The sequence below is a fragment of the Oncorhynchus mykiss genome, chromosome 1 (assembly GCF_057628025.1).
Source record: "Oncorhynchus mykiss isolate SJ-2025 chromosome 1, ASM5762802v1, whole genome shotgun sequence".
NCBI lineage: Eukaryota > Metazoa > Chordata > Actinopteri > Salmoniformes > Salmonidae > Oncorhynchus > Oncorhynchus mykiss.
Window position 1 is genome coordinate 9,545,440 of NC_143022.1, and position 14,499 is coordinate 9,559,938.

Here is a 14,499-nt window from a genome sequence, read left to right on the forward strand (position 1 = left end):
AGTGAGGCGTGAATGACATGGATACAGTGAGGCGTGAATGACATGGATACAGTGAGGCGTGAATGACATGGATACAGTGAGGTGTGAATGACATGGATACAGTGAGGTGTGAATGACATGGATACAGTGAGGTGTGAATGACATGGATACAGTGAGGTGTGAATGACATGGATACAGTGAGGTGTGAATGACATGGATACAGTGGGGGTGTGAATGACATGGATACAGTGGGGGTGTGATGTTTACCTTGAGGTCCTTGTTGAGTCCGATGATGGCGGTGGGGGTGAAGGCCAGGGAGAGGAAGTGGGAGAGGGGGAACCAGAACCAGAACTGGGTGAACACCAGCAGGCCCACCACTGACGGCATGTGGGTGTGGCCCGTCCTCGACTGCAGGGAGATGGTGACGTTACGACCACCTGCACACAAAGAAGGGCACAGGGAAGTAGAGAGTTTCGACATTTCACTTTGATATGTATTGATTCCATTATTAACGCTCAAATCTCATTATCACGTTGGTACATATTATGGCAATATATAATGTTATACTGTTATACTGTCATGCTTATAAAGGCTGCGTCCTTAAGGGTACTTTGGCCAAAATAAATACACTATGAAGGGAATAGGGTCGGGCACGCAGCCACAAACAAGAAGTGAATAATGAGGGGTTAATTAACTAACATACTACACTGACAAAGCCAGCCATTTCACTAAATCATCGTGATTACTCCTAATCCCAGGCCAAGGACCCCACTTTCATTTCCTTTAGATCATTTATGACCTTTAAACGTAAGATTTTTTATATATTTTTTAAATAACAAAATGGCGGTAAAACAATGTGGCGTGGCTAGTGTGAGGTAATAAAGCCTTGTCCAGTGTACAAAAGGGGTCAAGGGCTAGGATGCAGACAAGTAGAACAATAGACCTCTTTTGCCCTCTGGGAGACCGCTAGGGAGAAGAGGATGAAGGGAGCTAGGGAGTGGGAGGAAGAGGGTTGCAGAGGGGTGACAGGATGGATGAAAAGGGGATTGGAATCAGTTGGGAGGTCCTTCCCCAATCCTCATACAAACATTGTAAAAACTCCCTTCAAAGCCAGAGTTACTAAGGAGGAACCCTTTGATTAAAATACATTATAACAGCAGAGACAGCTGGAAATGTTTCCAATGTGAAATCAGATCAGACAATGGTGGTTGAATCACGGGCCGTTTTTCATTTAAACAGCCCTACCCGCAGCCCAGTTGACTGGGCTGGTAATTACAATGATGACTTCTGGGTGATTTGATAACTTTATTTTGACGGCTGAAATGGGCTCCTAATGCCCCGAACAAATTGATTTACTGGCTGCCAGAGTGACTCACAGATTCTAGTTGCTGCGCCACAATGAGAGCGCACACACACACACACACACACACACACACGGTCTCTTAAAACTTGAGATGCAGCTTGACAGCAGTGTGCAATTTAATGGGGGGGGGGACCTTTAAACTTCCTGTCGTTTTTGTCAACCTACTTTGTGGCAGTTACATTTTTATTCCTGGGGAAGGGGACATCCTTTCCCAGAATCCAAGGTGTTATGTAATTCCGAGATCAACTAGCATTTTTCCGTGATGGCATAAGGTCCTTCGGCACAACAGAGCTGAGGGATTTCTGTCACACTTGATAAGAATGTCTAAATGATAAAATATATGTATTTTTTAAAAGGCTATAGAATGTCTGCTAAATGATAAAACGTGTATATTTTTTTAAGGTCTAGAGAAAGAGAAAGAGGGGGAGAGAGAGAGAGGGAAACATCTGGAGAGCGGGAACGTCCGGAGAGCGAGAACGTCTGGAGAGAGAGGGGGAGGGAGAGAGAGGGGAATGTCCGGAGAGCGAGAACGTCCGGAGAAAGAGGGGGAGGGAGAGAGAGGGGAACGTCCGGAGAGTGAGAACGTTCGGAGAGAGAGAGAGGGGAATGTCCGGAGAGTGAGAACGTCCGGAGAGAGAGAGAGAGGGGGGAATGTCCGGAGAGTGAGAACGTCCGGAGAGAGAGGGGGAGAGAGAGAGAGGGGAATGTCCGGACAGTGAGAACGTCATGAGAGAGAGAGGGGGGAATGTCCGGAGAGCGAGAACGTCCGGTGAGAGAGAGAGAGGAGAATGTCCGGAGAGAGAGAGGGGGAGAGAGAGGGGAATGTCCGGAGAGTGAGAACGTCCGGAGAGAGAGGGGGAGAGAGAGAGAGGGGAATGTCCGGACAGTGAGAACGTCCGGAGAGAGAGAGGGAGAGAGAGAGAGGGGGGAATGTCCGGAGAGCGAGAACATCTGGAGAGAGAGAGAGGGGGAGGGAGAGAGAGAGGAGAACGTCCGGAGAGAGAGAGGGGGAGAGAGAGAGAGAGAGCGAAAGGGGAATGTCCGGACAGCGAGAACGTCCAGAGAGAGAGAGAGAGGGGTGGGGGGGAGAGGAGAATGTCCGGAGAGCGAGAACGTCCGGAGAGAGAGGGGGGGGAATGTCCGGAGAGAGAGAAAGAGGAGGAGAGGGGACATCCCTAGAGAGAGGGGGGGAACGGCCCTAGAGAGAGAGAAAGAGAGAGAGGGAACGTCCCTAGAGAGAGAAAGAGAGAGAGGGAATGTCCAGAGAGAGAGAGAGAGGGAGAATGTTCAGAGAGGGGGAACGTCCAGAGGGGGAGAGAGAGAGAGAGGGGGGGAACACCCAGAGAGAGAAAGAGAGAGAGAGAGGGAACGTCCAGAGGGGGGGGGGGGGACATCCAGAGAGAGAGAGAGGGGGAACGTCCAGAGAGAGAGAGAGAGAGAGAGAGAGAGGGGGGGGGGAACGTCCAGAGAGAGAGGGAACCCTTGGGCGTGTGGTTGTTTGCGAGAGCTGCTTCTGAATGCTAAACCTTCGGTAATGAACACCAGAGATCATGAGAAACGGAACCCTGTCTGTCACATTTCATATGATTATCCAACTGCCCCAAAAATCACAACCCCACTTATAACTAAAGACTAATACTCCCCATCACCTTATCTGAAATCAAAGTGGTACACTAGAAGTGAAGTGATGGTTCTTTGGGAGGAAGCTGCCTTCCTGACGTTACTCAACTACCCTGCCTTCCAGGCCGTCTCAAAACACGGATGTGTATCAGGTAGCAGTGGCCTGACAGTTGTTAAGGGTAGTAAAGGGAGAGGAGAGAGCCTCCGTGTGCCATCTTACAATGACCCCATACTAAAGATTTTGTCTGGGCGGTTTCACACGACGGAAAACAGGGAGGGGGGGGGCTCTGCAGTTCATCTTGGCAGGAGAACGAGGGCTCCCAGTTTGGTCTCGACTGTCGCTATAGTGACAAAGATCGGCTGAAAGCATTATGGGAACAAAAATAAACACTGCTACAGTACAAGAACAAGTACCACACACACACACACACACACGAGGCCGTCAGACTAACAGTAATCACAAGTCATGTGGCTGTTGACATTGCTGACCCGCCAGGCGCTAATGCATCATAACATGATCGCTTCCAGAGGAAGCAGTTGGGAAAAATCACAGGGGGGGCGGGGGTGGGGTCAAGCCCTGAGGGGAGGTCTGGGACTTCCTGTAAACCACACACGTACGCAGACACACCTCCCCTTAACAGCAGACAGAAACAGATGAATACACCCACTTGTCTTCTAAAGAAATCCAACCCCTGTGACTCCACGTGTCACCACACACTGACCTGCATCCAGGATGCCCTGGGCCAGGATGGCCCCGAACTTGGCCATGACGTCATCGTGCTTGTCGTTGATGACCTTGGAGTAGAGCTGCCGGAACTGGTTCACCTGCGTGTCGGGAAAACAACAACAACAAATAAAAACACCAAGACTCCCTCCCATTGTTCAGTTCTTTTAGTGGGTCTCCACATTACAAATCTAACATTCTTATTAAATGAAATATGTTAAACATTTATTTTGCTTTGATTCGAAGTCAATGAGCACGCCAGGGCCCACAAGCCCTTACACCCCCACCCCTAATAATATTAAAAACAGGTTAAAACCCTTTGACGAGAGCCACTGTTGGTGGAAGGTAAGGACTAACTCAAGTCTATTTGAATCTAGAAATCCTTTTATGTTTCTCTAACTCAATTTTCCCTGAGAGACCGGCTATGTATTGGCTTCACTATTTGGAGAACAGCGGCACATACAATCTATAATAACAAAAGGTCATATGGCTAAAACACTACCACTATGTGTGACCATGTAAGATATGTAAAAGGTCATATGGCTAAAACACTACCACTATGTGTGACCATGTAACATATGTAAAAGGTCATATGGCTAAAACACTACCACTATGTGTGACCATGTAACATATGTAAAAGGTCATATGGCTAAAACACTTCCACTATGTGTGACCATGTAAGATATGTAAAAGGTCATATGGCTAAAACACTTCCACTATGTGTGACCATGTAACATATGTAAAAGGTCATATGGCTAAAACACTTCCACTATGTGTGACCATGTAACATATGTAAAAGGTCATATGGCTAAAACACTTCCACTATGTGTGACCATGTAACATATGTAAAAGGTCATATGGCTAAAACACTTCCACTATGTGTGACCATGTAACATATGTAAAAGGTCATATGGCTAAAACACTTCCACTATGTGTGACCATGTAACATATGTAAAAGGTCATATGGCTAAAACACTACCACTATGTGTGACCATGTAAGATATGTAAAAGGTCATATGGCTAAAACACTACCACTATGTGTGACCATGTAAGATATGTAAAAGGTCATATGGCTAAAACACTTCCACTATGTGTGACCATGTAACATATGTAAAAGGTCATATGGCTAAAACACTACCACTATGTGTGACCATGTAACATATGTAAAAGGTCATATGGCTAAAACACTTCCACTATGTGTGACCATGTAACATATGTAAAAGGTCATATGGCTAAAACACTACCACTATGTGTGACCATGTAACATATGTAAAAGGTCATATGGCTAAAACACTACCACTATGTGTGACCATGTAACATATGTAAAAGGTCATATGGCTAAAACACTACCACTATGTGTGACCATGTAAGATATGTAAAAGGTCATATGGCTAAAACACTACCACTATGTGTGACCATGTAACATATGTAAAAGGTCATATGGCTAAAACACTACCACTATGTGTGACCATGTAACATATGTAAAAGGTCATATGGCTAAAACACTACCACTATGTGTGACCATGTAAGATATGTAAAAGGTCATATGGCTAAAACACTACCACTGTGTGTGACCATGTAACATATGTAAAGGGAGATTAAAATGTGACGGAAGTGATCCACCTGCGGGGCACATAGAACAGATCTGCTGCTTCTTAGACTTCCTTTCAAAGAGAATGACAGCTCTATAACATACTGCAGTGACATACTGCAGCTTTGAACAAGTGTAGTGCCTCCTGCTGTTTCTAGTTTAAAAACCAGTCTCTCGTGAACAATCTCTCGCACCGCCCCAAGCCTGTTGCTGTAACGTTACAGGCCATGACCAGATGATGCTTGAAAATGGGTCTGGCATTTCTTAAAACAGCTGTGACAGAGCTTGTTGTGCAAAATGGAGAGAGAGAGAGAGAGGGAGAGGGAGAGAGAGAGAACAGCTATTTTTTTAGCAAGCCTCCCCACCTTTTCTCGCTCCCTCCTTGTACTTGGTATAAAGCTGTGGTCATATTAGGCACTGAGTCCCATCAACACAGCTGAAAGTTCAAAACACTTAGACAGCTTTTGGTTAGAACCTAGAGCCTCCACGGGGGTTAGGATTCATCAGGAGAGAAGATTTGATTTGAAGAAGAGGACTGGACTCAAAATAGAGAATAGAGAACCTTTCTATAGGATAGAATCACATTTAAAACAGATTAGCCAATCAACTTCAAGATATTTTAGTCTGAATAACAAAGTTACTGTTGGCCAATTTCTCTGGTAAATGTGGGCTGTGAATGAGATGGGCTGTTTCTCTGGTAAATGTGGGCTGTGAATGAGATGGGCTGTTTCTCATACACCCACCTTGGGACAGGTGACCTCGGTCTGCTGGATCATGATGAGGGCAGAGGAGATGAGGGCACCCTGTCTCACGTAGTTCACTGGGTCGTTGGTCATAGGTTCCAGCAGGTTGATGGCCTCCTGAAAAGGGAAAAAGGAAAATATAACTTGTCAATGACAATAAAATACACAAATTAAACTAACAACTAGGACACCCTAAAGATGAGGTAACCTAAAGGTTATCGTGCTGTGTCGCTTACAGTAAGTAAATAGAAGTTTGGTGATATTCCCTGAGTATGAGTGCAGTACTGCCAGAGTATAAGCCCCAGCTCCTTAAGGGAGAAGAGGCTCGGGAAGGTCAACGGTGAACTCTCTCAGCCTGGCTCAGAAACCTCTGGCCTAGTGATTGGACCAGCGCACTTCTGGGTATTAAGAGTTAAGCGCTGGCAGAGGGTGCTAGCTCAACCGCTTGGAAATCTTACCGGAGATGGGCTCAGCTGTGCCAGGAAAAACCTTAGCATTCAGCAGTGAGGCCTACAATCACTTCAAATCTCTATCGGATTCATAGACTGAAACCTTATTGTCCTTAAAATTATTTATTTATTTATTTATTTACACCCTGCATATTTTAATTTTTTTATTCACTTTACCTTTATTTAACAGTTAAGAACAAATTCTTATTTTCAATAAGGAACTGGCTGTTCAGGGGCAGAACGACAGATTTGTACCTCGTCAGCTCGGGGTTTTGAACTTGCCACCTTCCGGTTACTAGTCCAACGCTCTAACCACTAGGCTACCCTGCCGCCCCCTGAAAACAACTCAGAATCTTTGGTTATCTTTGGTTTTAGAATCTTTGCCACGGCAAGCAGAGAGGAGAGCTGTGGCGTGCAGGGAGCGATGGCGTAGGAGGGGCACTGGTAGAGCCCTGGCTACCACTATACACAGACATGCACATGGATTTTGTGTTGTAGATATGTGGTAGTGGAGTATGGGCCTGAGGGCACACAGTGTGTTGTGAATTCTGTAATTAACATATTGTAACGTTTTTAAAATTGTATAACTGCCTTAATTCTGCCGGACCCCAGGAAGAGTAGCTGCTGCCTCGGCAGGAACTAATGGGGATCCATAATAAACTCCAGGAAGAGTAGCTGCTGCCTCGGCAGGAACTAATGGGGATCCATAATAAACTCCAGGAAGAGTAGCTGCTGCCTTGGCAGGAACTAATGGGGATCCATAATAAACTCCAGGAAGAGTAGCTGCTGCCTCGGCAGGAACTAATGGGGATCCATAATAAACTCCAGGAAGAGTCGCTGCTGCCTCGGCAGGAACTAATGGGGATCCATAATAAACTCCAGGAAGAGTCGCTGCTGCCTCGGCAGGAACTAATGGGGATCCATAATAAACTCCAGGAAGAGTCGCTGCTGCCTCGGCAGGAACTAATGGGGATCCATAATAAACTCCAGGAAGAGTCGCTGCTGCCTCGGCAGGAACTAATGGGGATCCATAATAAATACAACTACAAAATAATCAACGTAAAACAGAATTAAAACTATAAAATAAAAACGTAATTAAAAAAAACGTAATGAGAAAGATAGGCTACAACAACCAAGAGCCAACAGGTGCTACTTAATAATCTGAATGGAGTTGTTATTTGCAACTGTAGGACAAGGAGGAAGCGCATGCAGTCTCAATTAGCCTCAATTAGCCTGGCTAGTCGGCTTGATGCAGTCAAGACGGGTATTAACGTAATCAGATTTTATAATAAATATCGAGCTATGACAAGCTAGAAATGAGTCGGCTTGGTATGCTTGATATTTTCTTCTGTTTTCTTCCGTCTCTCTGAATCTCCCTCCACGTGCCACTTGCTCACAGTAAACACTCCGCAAGGCCATTCCTCCGCCTGCTAGAGTTTCCCTCTCACGCTTCATCAGCTCTGGTTAATAAAGTAGCTTACAAATGTACTTGTCTACTGCTTCCCTCACCTTGGAATGAGTCTGGATCCAACCAGGTCTATACGGAAGCAGCCTAGTTGTCCTCAGGTCCGTTTGGAACAGGTCTCTATATTTTTTTTAAACAATCATTTATGCATATCGTGTTCGGGTGGGAAAGCCCCAGGTCCATTTCAAAACGGGTCCAACAACCTCTACCGTAGTCGGTTGAGGTTTCAATTGAGAGTATTTAATGTTAAGTTCAATCAGCAGAGCTGGCTGATACAGAACATGGCATACAGGGGCCTCAGTAGTACTGAAGGGTGACATCACTCCTTCGGGCTTGATGAAAGTTCTACACTGTCAAGAGGTTTAAATATATTGATTGAGCCAAACAAAAAAAACGGCTGCTATTACTTGCCTATTTGAAATGTATAGAATAGCTAATGTCAAACATGAAAAGGACTGCATAGTCACTCAGAAGAATGAAATCATTTCAATGGTTTACACGAGGCTGGTAAATACATTTTTTTTTAAAAAGTGGCTTCTCACGCAGAGTGCATTTTCTACCCAATTCGTCAAAACCCCAAAAATTGCACGTCGCATAAATGTTCATGACACCTTTGTATTGACGGATAGGGAGCGTGAAATAGGTTCCAATCCAACTCGCTTTCCTCAACATGTTTTTACCCAATACCAGTCAGCAAGAACCCAAATTACAGGGCAATAACAAAAATATCCAAACCCCCAGGATGTATAAATGATGACAGAGAGTATTAGCTCCATATGTAATAGCTAGCTGACCCACTTCTCCAGCCACAACACCATTCCACTCACCAAAGGACAGAACTAAACGTACTGGAGGACTGGCTGTGTGAAGACTGGAGTCCTGGTCTGGCCCAGTCCAGTGTAGGTCTAGAACGTTCTCCCCTCTGGGCACCAAGGCCCGAGTGAAATGGGCTGTGACTGTTTGGGCTTCGGGCACCTGAGAGTGACCAGTCCACATCATTAAGCAGTTCTGGGCCTGGCAGCAGTGTCTTCTCCCTCCCCGCCCCCCCTCTATCCCTGACCACAATGTCCTTGCCTGGCCGACAGGGTACAGCCCAGTGGCAATATGACAACCAAACTGCGCGATATATCAAATGTATCTCAGGCATTGTATTTCATTTATTACACTCTGGATCGACGTGTACGACAACGTGTTTCAGTTCCCGCTGAAATCCAGCAACTTCGCACAGACATTGAATAGAAGTGGGACAACATTCCTTAGGCTACGATCAACAGCCTGACCAACTCTGTGAGAAGGAGGTGTGTCGCACTGAATGAGGCAAATGGTGGTCACACCAGATACTGACTGGTTTCTAGCAGAGCGGTTTCCTCAGAGTCCTGACACTTTATTCAGTCTGATAGACACTAACAGCTGCTAGAAATTCCTCCGGGGGGCAGCTTCCTAGGTAGGAAACAGTGGTATCCGTTTGTTTTGCTACATGCATGGTGTGGCAGGCTCGGAGCCGTCGGGGCAGGCTCGGAGCCGTCGGGGCAGGCCCGGAGCCGTCGGGGCAGGCCCGGAGCCGGGAGGAGCTGGCTAGAAGGAGCTTTCCCAATATTGCATAGACCCTTTTGATTATCTCAGAATCACGAGGCTGCATTAAGAAGTGTTTATTTTGGACTGGACAATGAAGTTGGCAGCTTGTTCACAGAGAAGTGAGGACGGGAGCGCGGTAGGGTGGGATAAGGAAAAGAGGGGCACTTACCTTGTTGCCTGTCCCGGCACAGCAGATGCCCAAGGCCATGGCGGCTCCGCAGCGCACATGGGGGTTGTAGCTCTCTGACAGGAGAGACACCACACTGGGGCATTGCTCTGGGGTCCTATAGAGACAGACAGAACGAGAAAGAGAGAGAAACATGGTTATCTTTTATTTATTTATTTCACCTTTATTTACTTGGGGGGGGCGTGTACGGTGTGTGAAAAGGGGCAATGATTTATAGGTCTGACACCTCCGCAAGTCTTGATGAATTGTATCCGGGGCTGCTGCTGTATGAAGAGAAAAACCTTATGCTTAACCATTTTGCAAGATTGAAATCTTTGACTTGAAGTATAATGGCACAGGTCTAGAGCAACATTTTTTTTTATCTCTTGCTTATCATAAATAGTTATTTCTTTGCTGACTGAAGCGAAAACTGAGCCAAGACAATTAAAACATACAGCAGGAGGAGACTCTGTCCTCTTAACTAGCCTACTACATTTGTCAAAATCCTTTAGTCTACCAAAAAGAACAGGCACGCTCAAACATAACGCCCGTCCAACAGGCACTGTTAATAATGATTTTTATATTTAAAAAATTATGATCAAGAACACCATTTAGGTGATGGGACATTGGCAGAAAAAAAACTGTGCCCCATGGCAACTTACGGTGTAATTTAGGCAGAATGTTACCTCAAGTTTAAACACTGCCAGTGTAAGTGAATATTTCGGTCTAACCTTCCCAATCCACTACCTTCGACCATCGTGTTTTACATGTAAATGCCAGGGTTTCTTCCCTCCTCACATTTCCCTGGTTTCCACAGGTCCAACCGTTGGTTCATTTTGAACCAAGACCTTATACAAACTCTCCCAGGTCTGCAGCTGTGTCAAGATGGTTTCTGTAAACAATTTACACAACGTAATTATAGTTAACCCCCCCCTTCTCCCCTCAATAGCACCCTAACAGGAGTATGGGGTGAGAAAATAGAGGTAAGAGCAGGGTGGGATGTAGATTTTGGACCCTAACCTCATCTTTACTTAAGGCTCAAAGTGTCGTTAGGGTAAGGGCCATTTGCCATTAGGCGCTTGAGATTTAAAGTGAATTTAAATGGGCTCTATTCTAAGAGTAAAGTGGAGCAAGTGGCTCTGGGACAAGAAATGTAGGTTCTTTAAAGAGCAACTGAAGTCAATAAACAACGTATCATCTGATAGAAAACAGCCTCTGTGGCATCGATATTAAATCAGAAACATTTATTCTACTATCAAAATTGACTACAAAGTATAAAGAGGATTATTTTGGTCATAAAGTCAGTCTCGTCCAAAACAGAGTTCTGTAAGTGAGTTCGTCATGATTTAGGGTTGTTCACTAACACAGGATACACAGCTTCGGTGATTGAGCTCTTTCCAATCCTACTGCAGAATACAGTGAGACAGACCTACCCAGAGGATCTGTCTTTGGTTATACTTGAGAGAAACACTGCATCAAACACCTCAGCTCGGGGGTTCCCAAACTTTTGTCGTCAACAAACCCCTTTTGATGTGAAAATATTTCCGGAACCACAGATTTTTTAAAAATGCAATTAACGGCCAATGTTTCGTATATATATATATATATATATATTTTTTTTTTCTTCTTCTTCTTTTTTTCTCCCAGGGCTATGGCAGTCAATTACAAAACATTCTAACAGTATTTCTGATTGTCTTAACTCACGATACATACTTTTAATGTGGGGCTATGGCAGTCAATTACAAAACATTCTAACAGTATTTCTGATTGTCTTAACTCACGATACATACTTTTAATGTGGGGCTATGGCAGTCAATTACAAAACATTCTAACAGTATTTCTGATTGTCTTAACTCACGATACATACTTTTAATGTGGGGCTATGGCAGTCAATTACAAAACATTCTAACAGTATTTCTGATTGTCTTAACTCACGATACATACTTTTAATGTGGGGCTATGGCAGTCAATTACAAAACATTCTAACAGTATTTCTGATTGTCTTAACTCACGATACATACTTTTAATGTGGGGCTATGGCAGTCAATTACAAAACATTCTAACAGTATTTCTGATTGTCTTAACTCACGATACATACTTTTAATGTGGGGCTATGGCAGTCAATTACAAAACATTCTAACAGTATTTCTGATTGTCTTAACTCACGATACATACTTTTAATGTGGGGCTATGGCAGTCAATTACAAAACATTCTAACAGTATTTCTGATTGTCTTAACTCACGATACATACTTTTAATGTGGGGCTATGGCAGTCAATTACAAAACATTCTAACAGTATTTCTGATTGTCTTAACTCACGATACATACTTTTAATGTGGGGCTATGACAGTCAATTGCAAATGAGTCTGACAATGTCTCATCTCACCACCACTGATGAGATGGGTGTGTTTGATGCATGTCAGAGCTTCTCAAAGTGAGGGGCCATGGGGTCAGCATGGGGTCAACAGCGTGCACCTCACCTCTTGCGGTCACATCCAACCTAAATCGATATTTGGCTTTAATGCAGACGAGAGCACTGATGAATCCAGCGTCACACAGATATGAGCTGCCGAAGGGTACTGTGAGTTTTAATGGTCTGAGTGAGACTGCAGGGTATTTATTCCCTTCGAGGCAGGAACCAAAACACCTGCGAATGCTTTGTCTGCAGCGCTCGGTCACACGACAGTTCGAAAGGCCGCACTTGAACCATTTCGATTCAAGAGCCACAGTCACGGCCTTTGCCCACGATCTAAGGGAACCGATTGAATTGATCTTTTAGATTTCAATACGTCTCTTTTAGATTTTTAAGATGAACCACATTACAATGATTTTAAGACACAACGATGATATATAAAAACGTTCGTTATTTTGGAAATTCTCCCGCAACCCCATTTTCATACGACCCCTAGTTTGGGAACCGCGGCCTTAGCTAGATGTAAAAATTTAGCGACTAAAACATCCTCGTAAAAAAAAAAATCCTAATTAATTACAGATTTCTTTAGGTATCTTAGATTCATTCAGACTATTTTGAGGAAGTGATACTGGCTTTGTTCCATCCACCTAATCATCCTCAGCTTCCAATTGGCTCATTCATCCCCCCCGTAACTATTCCCCAGGTCGTTGCTGTAAATGAGAATGTGTTACTGCAATGCAAATGAGTCGCCTGTTGTATGTAACCTGTGCAATGTGTTCCAGTGTGTCTTTCAGTGAAAATTCCTGCCAAACCGGTCAGCTAAATTAAACATGTATTACTCATATTTGGTCACCAAAAAAAAGGGAACGCAATTACGACTGGTCAGGAACAATACTGCCTGAGAAAGAGGGATTTCATCAGAAGTAGTGGTGACTTCACATTCACTTCTTACTCAAATCACTACAATGTGTGCTACATTATCAACACTGGAAATGTATTACAGCATAGCCCATGGTAATGTCTTGAATTAGGGAATCTGTCGAGACAGAGGCAAACAGCCACTATGGGATGAGGTCAGCAGCATTATATTGAGCGTGTTATCCAGCCTGCTATGCTGTAAAAAGGCAGTTGGATAAGACCAACACTGCCACGCACGGACAGTGAAACCGATGAGGATATTACCATATGCCTTCAGATTTCCCAGAAAGGTTCCGTTCTCCGTAATGGTCATTGAGAGTCTGTCAGTTAGGTTTTAATCGTCATTCAGCCGAAAAAACGATAGGCGGTAAACCAATCCTCTATAATAAAAAAAACAGACCCCTCAGCCTTTTCCAAAAAAACAAGCATAATCGTCAACATCGCAAATCCCTCTCCATGACTCATGCCACTAACTCACCAAAAAATTTTTTAAAAATAGCGCAGCTCAACCAGAAAATATGACGCGTCCCTGCAATCGAAGAGGTCCTTTCTGTTTCTCAGAGAAAACCTCATCGGTTTGATGGCGTGAAGAGGCCAGGAGGACGTGATAATTATCAAACGGCTTAAGAAAGAAAGCCCAGAGGAATATGGATCCCTTTTGCCGGACACCGAACACGTTGTACACATTATTACGGTTGTGCTACTGCTCAAACCATAGTCCTTCAAAACCAAAAACAGGCAGTCTTCATTTTAAAACCAATTTAAACTAGTAGTGTCAAACCAACTGCACATTTCTCGTAGAAATGCGTGTTAAAGATATGCCATTCTCATTGAAAGGAAGTCTAAGGAGTGGTAGGTCAGTTCTACGTGCACTTTTCTATGATTCCCATTTTAAAGTTGAGTTTTTACGTCTTTCACTTTTGTACACCAGCTTCCAACAGCTGAAAATACTATATTTTTGGTTATGGAAAATATTTCACTGCGGTTTGATGGTACAATGATTCTCTGCACTATCCTTGCTGGTTTTGTCACAAACTGAAATTAAGCCAAGTATTAGAATTTTAGCAACCTGGCAATGGCGGAGCGATTTCGGTATAGTGCATCTTTAAAATGTAATCCAAGTAGAGTCGCTAGCTGTAATCCGACACCACATTAAGCCCCTTACATACCGACCAAACTGGCAGTTTTTCTAAATAAATGTACACATACATGTCATTCAATCATTTCTTGGTTCTATTTTATACGCTTGACGCACTGCGTCAAGTCCCGCCCTTTCCCCATCCCCTCATTGGTTTTTACGAGCATATACCCACGTGGGTGATTGAAAGATGAACAGGATCCACACTTCAGTCCAGTTGGTGTCGGTAATGTACAACAACAACAAGAAGAAAAAAAGGACCATCTGCATTTCAGGTAAAATAACAAACCAATGTTCATCTCCCAGGACAAATTAGCAACAGCGAACTAGCTAAATGTCCATGAAATGCCATGT

At 44.1% G+C, this 14,499-nt stretch overlaps 1 protein-coding gene across 4 annotated transcripts in view; it reads right to left on the reverse strand.

Moving 5' to 3' along the window:
* Positions 1-14,499, reverse strand: part of psmd1 (proteasome 26S subunit, non-ATPase 1) — a 61,422-nt gene that overhangs the window by 12,363 nt on the left and 34,560 nt on the right. For all 4 annotated transcript variants that reach the window (XM_021614254.3, XM_090238081.1, XM_021614202.3 and 1 more), the window contains exons 17-20: positions 9,679-9,793; positions 6,021-6,137; positions 3,685-3,787; positions 247-416 (exon numbers count right to left, since the gene is read on the reverse strand). In XM_021614254.3, coding sequence (XP_021469929.2) covers positions 247-416; positions 3,685-3,787; positions 6,021-6,137; positions 9,679-9,793 — 505 coding nt within the window. The remainder of the gene's footprint in view (positions 1-246; positions 417-3,684; positions 3,788-6,020; positions 6,138-9,678; positions 9,794-14,499) is intronic.